Genomic DNA, 12,306 nt, shown 5'->3' on the forward strand with positions numbered 1-12,306 from the left:
TCTGTTAAAACTCTTATAAACAATGTTTCTGATTGAGACCACACAAATATTAGGAACATCAGTGATTTTAAAACATAATACTTCATTTAAAGAAAGTCTTAACTCTTAAATATGTAACTACACAATATGTAATTTGGAATTGTAATTTATAAGGATTTATAGCTTCTGGTTAGCATTTGCTATTTTCAAATACTTTTGAAACACCCCAATTGTGAAAGTTCTTCCAGCCACATTCTCAGAGCCATGACAACCAGGCAAATACATGCAACTTCCTTACTCCTTACATAACATCAAGTCACTGCTATGGAAACCAAACTTCATCACTGACTGCCTCTTTAATGCTTGTCACAAATCTAGTAAGGAGAAGGCCCCAAAATTTACTATGGATTTTGTTGTGCAGTTTATTAAAAATGCTATTGTTTTATTTTGAAAAGAATGTCAAACAAAACTGTCAACCAATGCAAATCAGTAAAAAAAGCTATGTCTTTTTAATGTAGTTGCAACATAACAGAGGAGGCATACTATATTTTCTCTGTTACTAATTTCTAAAAACAGAAATATAAATGATTAAATTATATATTTCTTCATATTAGTGGCCATGAGAAGACTCTTGTAAGTCTTAGAAATTAATTACCTGTAACATTTATCAGATATATCTGTTGGACTAGCTTTAAAGATATTTTTGACAGCATATAGGAGTAAGCATTATACTATAATATAATGAAAATTCCAAGTGCCTGGGAGTGGTTTCAGTATTACAGAAAAGTTCTGTTAATAAAAGTTTTGTGGGACTCTCATATTAATCTGTATCTTCTTTAAAATCATAGAAAAATATTTGCAGAATAATTTATTATAACATAATACAATCTCCAAGTGGCAAGGAGTGTTATTACAGGAAAGATCTGTGAATCATGGGAGTCTCATATAAACCCACATGATTTTTTGAAAAATAACATGGAAAAATTATCTACATAATAAGATTAATTATATAAGATACTATTAATATTATGTAGCTTGAAACAGTGCAGGCCAAACTCATCCAAATGATTTATCATCAGACCATCACTTTCTAATGATTTTCTAGAAAAAGTTAGAACAGATGCTATCTCCAGACATGACATATACTAAAAAGGAAATTCACATGAAACATTTCAAATGAATAACATTTTTATCACAGTCAGATATTCACATCACAAATCAATCTTGCCAACTGTGTCCAATTTACTTAGTAATTTATTATTCAAAATGCCTACTTTCTTTTTTCATGGGACTTCCTAATAATGTATTACAAAACTTTAGGCAACTAAACAGAGATGGGTTTCAGGGGGTACAGTACGGTTTGCAAGAACCTGATCCAGAAAATCGGTGTGTATTTGCATATCAGGTCCTCCGGAGGCTGCGTATCGGAATGCTGACCTGCCCCCCTCATTCAGCCCCGTCCACCCTGCCTGTCCACACCCTGCTTGTCCCGCCCACCCACTTCCTTTGCCCGCCCAGTCAACGGGGCCCACGCAATCAGAGCAGCCGCGCGGCTCACCTGCACTGGCTGTCTCCCTGGCAGGAGGGCGACCAGCTTGCAGGTCCAGAGAAGGCATGTCCCTGTTTCTGCCCGCCAGGTGATGGCAAGCATTTAATACTACTTGTAATATTTATAATATAAAATCCTAACCATAACAATATGATTATTCAAAGCTAAAGTATTAAGACTTTTGCTGAATGGCACATAACTAATAAGAAATGAGAGGGGAAGGGGGAAGGAGGGAGGGAGCTTGGAATGAGATGGAGGTGTGTGTGTGTGTGTGTGTGTGTGTGTAGAGTGGGGGTATTTCAGAGGGAGGAGAGTGTGTGCATGCATACACACTATTCGGGAGGTATTGGGGAGATTTTAAGAACTTTGGAGTCAATCCAGTATAAGAGAAAGGGAGAGAGGGAGGAGAGTGTGTGCATGCACACACGCCTATTCGGGAAGTGGTGGGGAAATTTTATAAGCTTCCGGAGTGAATCCCTTCCCAATTATTTGTCTGCAAAGCTGTGTGCACAAGTGCTTGGGTCCATCTATAGCAGTAGTAGACTTATATACCGCTTCATAGGCCTTTCAGGCCTCTCTAAGCGGTTTACAGAGAGTCAGCATATTGCCCCCAACAATCTGGGTCCTCATTTTACCCACCTCGGAAGGATGGAAGGCTGAGTCAACCCTGAGCCGGTGAGATTTGAACCGCTGACTTGCTGATCTAGCAGTAGCCTGCAGTGCTGCATTTAACCACTGCGCCACCTTGGCTCTTGGATCTACTGCTTCCACTCACCTCCTCCCCCCCCCCTTTCCCTGCTGCTTTGATCAAATCAACAGGAGAATAGCTGGGGCTTTGACAAGAAGTGGGTTTGTGCCAGTGGTGGATTTTTAGGGAAACTGAGCATAAGAACCCAAAGTCCAGCCGCCCCTCCCCTCCATTAAAGAGGAAGGAAGGAAATGAAAGAGCTGGAAATGAGATGGAAGGAAGGAGAGTGGAGGGAGGTGGAAGGAAGAACTGCATGTGGCCCCAAATAATTTTTAGGGAGGGAGGGGGGAGAGAGAAAGGAAATATTCTAATGCATTATTATTAGTATGTCTATTAAGAAGATACATTCAAATATTAAGAACTGAACACCTTTCTTTTCTTTCCTTCCTTCTTCCTTCCTACCTTCTTCCTTCCTTTCTCTACTATATTATTTTGCTCATTTCCACATTCTTAAAAAAAATCGCTGAATTATCTAAATGGGATCATTTATAGTCAAGTTAATGAATCTTAGCTAAAGCTTTTGTCACGTACAATCAGTTTTGAACAAGACTTCTAGAGGTCCTTTAGATTTGATTCCTAAAATGTGTGTGAGAGAGAGAGAGAGAGAGAGGAAAGAAAGAAAGAAAGGAAGAAAGAGAAAGGAAGAAAAAAAGAAAGGGAAAGGAAGAAAGAGGAATTAAGGGAGAAAGAAAGGAGAGGAAGGACGGACTGCTAACCGTGGCACTAGACATGGCTTTAGAAAATGCTTTGAAACAGCACAGCAAACTAGTGCTGGAAGGGATCTGGGAGGTCATCTAGTCCAGTGTTTCCCAAACTTGGCAACTTTCAGACTTGTGGATTTCAACTCCCAGAATTCTCCAGCCAGCTCTGCTAGCTACTTCTCTAGCCAAAGCTGGCTGGAGAATTCTGGGAGTTGAAGTCCACAAGTCCTAAAGTTGCCAAGTTTGGGAACCACTGATCTAGTCCACCCCCCTGCCCCAGCAGGAAACCTTATATCATCTGGATTATTTTGGTACCTCTAACAGAAAGGAAAATTGCCAGAATGGAGAAGAAGTTTACTAGGACAAGAGGAAGGCAGAGATAGTCCTTGACTTATGACCACAATTGAGCCCAAATTTTGATTGCTAAACAAGAGTGTTGTTAAGTGAATTTCACATTTTCCAATTGGCCATGCCCACCTAATCATATGACCACCGAGCCACTCCCACAAAACAAGCCACACCTACAGAATAAGTTCTAAAAAAAATTGAAACCCAACACTGCAGCTAATTAAAAAATCATGTAATTAGTATTATCTGTCCACGTTCTAACAAAAATATAGATTTTTAACATTCTTTTTACATTGCCTTATTTCTTTTTCTGATCATGAAAAAAATTGTGAACTCTTGTGTCCATGGAGATTCTCAATCATCCAGATCATGATGGTCCCAAATGTGTTTTTCTTCCAAAAGGCAACTGGACTTTCTCCTTTTTTCATTTTGAAAACATTCCCTCATCCAAGAAGCTGCTTCTTCAATTCAGTTTTGGAACCATTCTTCAAAGAGGGACTACTTTGGCCTGATTCATATAATATTTAATAGATTTGGACATGATTTGATTATGGAGGCTGGCCAGCTTAACTGAAGTAACTGCTAAACAGATAAATGATTGCATTAAATATTCTTAACCTCTTATTTTTGTCAAATTCAAATAAATTTTGCCCATTTCTTTTATTTGATTTTAATGTATTCTAACATTTTAGTTATGGTTGATTATCATGTTTCATGGTTGACTATCATTTTTCTTAACTGCTGTATTGTTATGCAGTCAAAAAGCAGACCAAATGAAATGGATAGATTAAGATAGCTATATGAAACTATGTGGGTATCTTAATAGCCATGGTCAAAACATCTCAAGAACATACCAATTTCTTCACCTCCATATTTGTTGTTTTATTCACTATATTAACTTTTGACTATATTAGTCTCAGGCTAAATGTCAGGGCAAGGCTAAATGTCAGAGCATTTTCAGAAAACCTTTATCTTTTTTATGTTACCCTTTAGACCCCCGTTAGCTTTCTACTTATAATAGGAAAATTTTGAAGTCACATATGCAACCAAAATATTTCTCACACAATGGCCACATGAAAGCAAAATACTTTTAATTGTAAATCAATTTCACAATTATTACTAAACTTTCATGTAACATTTTCCCAACTACTATTTCTTCTCTATCTACTTTGATTATATATCCTATGTACTCACTCTTTCCTGCCCATTTCCCTTTCTGTGTAGGGGATTTACTACTTTAGTAAAGGATTTCCTGTTTACAGTACTTGGTTTGTAAGAATTAACCCTGATGTTGTTCCACTGATAATACTACACGTACAATAAAGGAAATTAGTAACATTAGAAAAACTACAGAAATTCAAGAAATCCAAGGCAACATTTAAATGTAGTTGAGAGGAAAACACACAATAGATTTTTACATTTAGAGAGAAAATATTTGTCATCATAGTCCAATTATAACAAGTAACCTTTTTAGCTAGTCAGTGAAAAAAATATTACATTCATTCTTTTTTCATGTTCAGGAAAGCAGATCGATACAATATTAATTTGAGCAATTGTGAACCTCATAGGTCTTTGATATAAATTTGGAAGATGGTCCTAACTGATTATGACTTTTGTTATTTGAAAAATGATTCTATCTAGAACCCCTGAATGAAGTTATAATTTCATGAATCAATTACAATGGACAGATTCAAGGGTTGATAATGAAAAAGTTGCATTGCAACTCTTAAACTAAATCCTGGGGAAAGGAGACAAGAGCTGGGAACCAACTATTTTAAGATGAATTATCTCAATAGCATGTGGATTAAGATATTTCTTATTATCAAATAGAAATGGGATGGTGTGTGTGTAATAAAACACTAGTCTGGGATTTTAAAATTAAATTTGTTTAAAACAAACAAACCCTGATCCATAAAATTGCAGACATGTTTTTCCATGAGAACAAGCCCTTGCTTTTCCATTTAACCTTGGAAAGCTTGCTGTAGACATCCCCCCTTTTTCACCTTAGTTCCTCTTGTTCAAAGTTGTAATGGGGGGGGGGGGGACAGAGTTTGAAAACTCTACAATAATCAATCACAATGGCAAGAGCCACAATGAAAGGATACACTATATAAACATCTGAAGAATATATTTTGCTGAAAACAAGAGGCTACTTCCACATAAATGCAACTATAAGAGAAGTCAGTAACAAGAATAATTTATGTTGTCCTCCTAATGCAAGTATTTGGACAACGGTATTGTGAATGCATAGTTATTTGTTCATAAGAGTTAAGATGCTGTTAGATAAATTGAGTTTTCTGTACTGTCAATACAATTCAAACAATTATTGAATTCAGTGTAAGCACTTGTACTATATTATGTATGAAGTGGATATTATCTAGCACCCATTGTAAATAGTACACTATATTCAAAATAATATAATCATAGAATGTTCCATGTCAACTTTTAAACTGGTATTACAAGTAGTCCTCGACTTACAACAGTTTTAGTGACCGTTCAAAGTTACAACAGCACTGAAAAATGACTTATGACTATTTTTCACACTTACAACTATTGTAGCATCCCCATGGTCACATAATCAAAATTCAGATGCTTGGCAACTGGTTCATATTTATAATGGTTGCAATATTCTGGGGTCATCTGAACAGCTTCTAACAAGCAAAATCAATGGGGAAAACAGATTCATTTAACAACCTTGTTACTAACTTAATAACTGCAGTGATTCACTTTAACAATTGTGGCTAGAAAGGTTGTAAAATGAAGCAAAACTCTCTTAGTAAATGTCACACTTAACAACATACATTTGGGGCTCAATTGTGATCATAAGTCGAGGACTACCTGTAGTTAACTTTAGGAGTCATCGAAATAACACATATAGACTGCAGTTGTTTAAATTTGCCAACTAGTTGAAGCTTAAGTGAATTCAGAGTTCCAAAATATCTGGAGGATACCTGATTGCTTGCCTCTACCACTAGATTAATACAATGAAAGAATGTAAAGGCATTTTAAAATGCACATTTCTAATATTTAAATCCACCTTTTTTTAACAAGGTATCCTCAAGATGTCTTAGAATTGCAACTTTCAAAATTCTATTTTTAGTCTATTTGCTATGAATTCTGGAAACTGCAGTTATTGGATGACATAAATTGGGAAACACTGAATAATTTTTCAAGAATAGTTCATTTGAAAACAAAAATATAGCAATTAAGGTTTTATTTACTAGTTCATTAACTTACCTACTGCAGGAGCATCATATTCATCGCCAAGTAAAATTTCAGGAGCAGAATATGCAAGAGAGCCACAACTTGTTGTAAGTTTTTTCCCAGGTTGAAATTTGTTGCTAAATCCAAAATCAGTTAATTTCACAAGTCCTTGTTTTTCAAAAAATACAACATTTTCTGGTTTTAAGTCTCTGTGAACGACATGCAGTTTATGGCAATAGGATATAGCATGAACAATCTGAGCAAAATATTTTTTTGCCAGATCTTCATTAAGACCTTCTTCATGTTTCATGATGTAATCAAACATATCTCCTCCATCACCAAGTTCTAAGATCAGATAAAGTTTGGTCTGAGTGTCAATAACTTCATATAGACGAACAATATTAGGATGTTGAACTAGTTTCATACATCTGACTTCTTGGAAAAGATGTCCTGTGGCAAGAGTATCTAACTTGGTCTTGTCAATTACTTTTACTGCCACTTTTTCACCTGTAAATACATGTCGGGCAAGTTTCACCACAGCAAAATGCCCTCTGCCTAGGGTTTTATCCAAATCATACAATCCAGCAATTTTTCCATCATATCCTCGTTTAAAACCTGCCATACTCTCCAAGTAGTAATGCCGACACTTTCTAAAACTTGTATCTTTTCATATAAGGATTTCTGAAATAGATGCACAACTCATCTTCGCTGCCAAATGCATCTAAAAAATCAGAAATAAAATCATTATAGAATGTATAGAAAAACATTTCTGTTCTTATAAAAGTTGGACTTTGTATATGAAAGAACCCACTATAAAATCATTTCCTTGAAAGAAATTTTAATAATTTAGGTTGGTCACTCTAGAAATATCAGATATATAGACAAGGTTTATCTAACACTCCAATTAGTTGAATCATCAAATTATGCACCTTAGAATTAAAGAAAATAAGGGGGGGTGGGGGAAGCCAATTTCATAAAAATGTTAACAATGACTCCTATTTTCTGAATTTAAAATATATTAAGTAAAAAATCCGAGGGAGCTGCTGAAAATATTAGTAAATGATATCTCTTTTAAACTCTTTTATTGGAACAGAGTACAGAGAGAAAATAACAAAGCACCACACAGGTAGTTTTCAACTTACAACCACAATTGAGCCCAAAATTTCTGTGGCTAATCAAGACAGTTAAGAGAATTTGCCCCATTTTATGATAATTCTTGCCACCATTAAGTGAATTACTCGAGTTGTTAAATAAGTAACACAGTTCTTAAGTGATGGTTTCTCAATTAACTTTGCTTGTCAGAAGGTTGCAAAAGATAATATGACCCTGGGACACCATAATAATTATAAATATGAACCAATTGCCAAACATTCAAATTTTGATTATGTGACCATGGGTATGCTGCAAGGATCATAAATGTGAAAAACAGGGTTTTTTTGTGCTGTTGTAACTTCAAACGGTCACTAAATGAGTAGATGTAAGTCGAGGATTACCTGTAATTATACTTTTTGTTTATTTCTATATTATCTCCTCTTTAGACCCCAACCATTTGTACTCTTTTGTCTGTCTGTCGGTGGGGGGGGGGAGTTATAATATAAAAACTATGAGATATATACAAATTACTAGAAAGCCTGATTCATGAGACAATTGTTATATTTAGATGTCAATATTTATCATTGACAGTTAATTATATATTAATGAAATTATTATTTTTAAAATGGAAAGTGGACTAATACAGACAAAGTTGTATAACAAGGCCTTTCCAAGAAAGATGTGCAGCATATTATCAAGTATGATTGAAGTAAAAGTTAATAAAAATAAAACAACATTGCAGCATCCTGCTAATCCCAGGTTAGAAAAATTCATCAACAGCTTGACCTGGCCCATCTCTTTTTTCTCACTTTAATCCTGTCCTTTCTAGAAGAGAACTGGAATAGGTTGTAATCTTTTGTCACTGTCTGAGAAGAAAATAAATATTTTAATGATAAATTGTCAGTTGAGGATCCTTATTAGAATTATGTACAAAATGTTTATATCGTTGTGACAACCAAGACAAATTTCCCAGTGAAATAAAATATTTATTGAATGTTGGGAGTCTACTAACCTTGGCAATGCCCTTTTCAAAGGTAACATCTTAATTATGCTTTGATCATCAAGTTGCAAGTTTTCTTCATATTTTTAGAAGATTCGTCTACTGACATTTCTATATCCAATACCAAGACCAGTTTCACATTCTTCCACTTCTATTTCCTACATAAAAAAAATATTTATTAGCCACCATAATTGTTTTATCTTTAAATCACAAAAAATACTGTGTTTCCCCGAAAATAAGACAAGTCTTATATACATTCTATATACATTTTATATTCTAATTTTAATGGTTACTGAATTTTTTGGAGTATGAGATGCACCGGAGTAGAAGACGCACCAAGATTTTGAAGAGGTAAATTTTTTAAAAAAGTTTTTGCACTATGCAGACCTCCCAAACCCTCTCCACGCCTCATTTTTTGTGAAAAAAATGTGGCATGCAGAGAGTTTGAGAGGCCTGCAAAGTGCTCCTGGGGGCGGGGGGGGGGCAAGCAAAAAATGGCCCATTTTTCACGAAAATGGGCCCGTTTTTTGCCAAAAAAGAGGCATGCATAGCTTTTAGGAGGCTTGTAGAGTGCTCCTTAGGGCTGGGGTGTGTGTGTTAAAAACAAGCAAAAAATGGCCCTTTTTTTTTTTGCTTGTTTTTGCCCTCCCCAGCCCCCAGGAGCACTTTGCAGGCTTCCCAAACCTCTGCACATCCATTTTTGTGAAGGGGTCAGGGTTTCGGGAGGCCAAAAATTCTGTATTCAGTGTGTAAGACACACCCAGATTTTCTCCCTCTTTTTTGGGCAAAACTGTGTGACTTATACTCCAAAAAATACAGTATGTTCTAATTCTACAACAAACTTTCCTAATTTCTTTTAAATATTTGGGAACTCTCTTTGAGAGTGGGCGGCATACAAACCCAATAAATGAAATGAAATGAATATTTAACTGAACTGAATCCCATTATCCTGTACCTTTCCTTTTGGTATACAATGCTCTACAATGGTGAATACACAGGACATAAATAATATGGGAATGTATTCCTGGAGAAGTAGATCTGGCATTATCTGTTCAAATGTGTATGTTCAAATGTATCTTTTTAGGAAATCCCGAAACCCAAAGGACACAGATATTTTTGATAATATCTCTGAATGGGACCAATTTATTTCTTATTTCCAATTTTTTCTATTGCTGATTTTGTCTTTTATATACTTTTTATCAGAATCAAGAAATATAACATTTTACAAATAAAAAAAATTCTGCCAAAGAAAAATTCAAATATTCATCTTCATAGTAAGAATCAGTCTATAAAAAATTTGAAGGTTAAAACCTTCAGAAATTCTTTGAAGTGATAACCTTCCAGGAAAATTCTAAATGGTAAAGCTTTGGAATTTTTTGGAGCATAGCCAATTATTTAATTCAGTGTTAGATTTGAGACCTACTAAAATCATAGAACAGACAAAAAGAAAAAGGAACAATTCTGCAAGAGTTGAAATATTAGAATGCTTTCAGTAAGTTTTATGTTTCCAACCGCCCCATCCCACAAAAAAAAAAGATGGTTAGTTGACAATCATTAACTAGAACAGGGATGTCAAACTGGCGGCCCACGGACTGGATGCATCACGGCAGGCGATATCCTCCCCATCTCCGTGAAGGGAAAAAAACTTTGTGAAACATCACATGACGGCAATGTGATGTAGCGAGTTTGACACCCATGAACTTGAAGATGGGGAACTGTTTTACAGAGTTGTAGGAATCATTAATTAATAAAACAGATTAATAAAAATGCGATCCAACTATAATTGGAATTACTTATAAATATATATTACAGGCACAAAATGTAACAACCATTTTATAAATATGCAGATCCTTTTTAATTACTTTGTTCAAGTATAATGGAAGTATTCCATTATTTTTAATTTATTAATGTTCTAAACAGTCAAAGATTTAAATATGCCTTTAAGACCATATCAAATCAGTTAAAAGCAGCAACCAACAAATTTAATAACTTCTTCGTAGCATATGTTAAGAACTGCATGCCTGATGTCCATAGCACATTCCAGTCCAGGTGTTTTACTAGATATCCATGATGGCAACAATATATATGTATATGTGTGTATACTGAAACAACATATAGGCAAATATACATATGCACGCACAGAGAGATATAACTGAGGTTAGGGGAGGATATACACTTGGGTCATGATTATGACATTGGCTAAGGCTTAAGCCCTTCCTGATCTAGCTTTCCTACAGACATATTTTTTCCAAAGCTACTTCCCATAAAGGTTGATCACCCATGGGCCAGGAGATTAATCAGTGCAAAATGACCAATGAAGTTTTCAGTGCTACAATTTTGACCATTCTCCCAATGTTCTCTTTTAAAACAAGATGGAATAGATTATCTATTTACCCAATATTATGGAATTTTCTAGAAATACTGTGCTACTATAATAAAAATCATTATACTTCTCTATGGCTCTTGATTCAATTGAAAGTGTTTTTCATCTACACTGAAAGTGAATTTTTCTAATTACATTTTTGAATTTTTATTTCCAGTTGATTAAAATACTGTTACAAACAGTATTGAACACCAATGAAATAATATTAAAATACATGTTATTATGCTGTTGTATATGTAGGAAAATTGGTTGAAGGAGAATAGGAGGCCACTTCAGTGAAACACTGAGTATATTTGAAAAAAATAAAATACTGTACTGAGCTTTATGTTAGTGCTCAGCGGAAACCAAGTGGATCTTTGAAAATGTCTCACACTTATAATAATCTAATAAAGCTAAATAAATTCTATTCTAAAACAGCAGGACAATAAAATGGGAAAACAATTATTATGAAAGAATTTGTCAAGGAATCAAATAAATGCTGCATCTATTTGGTATCTGTGTAAATATACGAAAAGAGATGCAACAGTATTAAGAAGCATGCATCTGAAATGGCATCCAGAAAATATTGCCAGTGCACCAGAAATGCAATTACTGGTAAATGAAGTTAGACAAACTTGTCTTAAAAGCGTTCTCTGAATAACAGTCTACATAAAAGAGAAATAAATTGTGATCTTTCACACTGAATAATAAAAAAATCTATTTTATATATACTGTTATATCATCTGATCACCTAGATTTTTCAGTAAATGCTCTTGACAATCACCATGTATCAAATTAACTTTTTATTTTAAAAAAAATCCAAAACATTAGTATTATAGTTACATATAGTACAGGGCAAATGAATAGAATCTTTTCAGCTTTGTAGATTTTATTAGAGTACTACATATATATGCATACACACACATTGTACACAAACACAAACACACACACACATTACATACTCTAGAAAAGTAAACATTGTAAAAAAACAGAATGTTCAGTTAGGTCTGCTATATACTTTCTAATTATACTATCTAAATAAGCTAAGCCAAATTGTGCATTTCTAACGAGAAATTATCAGTGGGAAAGGCCATAATCACTGCAGCTAGCAGTTACAAAAAAACCCCCAAATTTTGTTTGTTCTGTTTTTTGGTTCTGAGTAACCCTTATTCCTAAAAGAATATCATTTTCCAAGCAGGTTTAACTGCTTCAAGAACCATATGTACTGTGTCAAAACCTTATTTCATCCCACTTCTCTATATTAAATGATGACTTTTGTGATTTTCCATAAATCATATATAAAAAATGCTCTTATATAGGTAA

The 12,306-nt window shown here is 34.5% G+C and overlaps 1 protein-coding gene across 7 annotated transcripts in view; it reads right to left on the reverse strand.

Moving 5' to 3' along the window:
- SNRK (SNF related kinase) overlaps nucleotides 1-12,306 on the reverse strand; it is a 41,320-nt gene that overhangs the window by 27,432 nt on the left and 1,582 nt on the right. For 3 of the 7 annotated variants that reach the window (XM_087712911.1, XM_087712907.1, XM_087712910.1), the window contains exons 2-3: nucleotides 8,634-8,779; nucleotides 6,563-7,250 (exon numbers count right to left, since the gene is read on the reverse strand). In XM_087712911.1, coding sequence (XP_087569037.1) covers nucleotides 6,563-7,151 — 589 coding nt within the window. In that variant the 5' untranslated portion in view covers nucleotides 7,152-7,250; nucleotides 8,634-8,779. Of the gene's footprint in view, nucleotides 1-6,562; nucleotides 7,251-8,356; nucleotides 8,488-8,633; nucleotides 8,780-12,306 lie in introns of all 7 variants that reach the window. The other 4 variants (XM_087712912.1, XM_087712914.1, XM_087712908.1 and 1 more) reach the window with 3 other exon arrangements.

This window comes from Thamnophis sirtalis, unplaced genomic scaffold (assembly GCF_051295495.1).
Source record: "Thamnophis sirtalis isolate CommonGarterSnake01/CBP01778 unplaced genomic scaffold, rThaSir2_p1.2 scaffold_4, whole genome shotgun sequence".
Taxonomy (NCBI): Eukaryota; Metazoa; Chordata; class Lepidosauria; order Squamata; family Natricidae; genus Thamnophis; species Thamnophis sirtalis.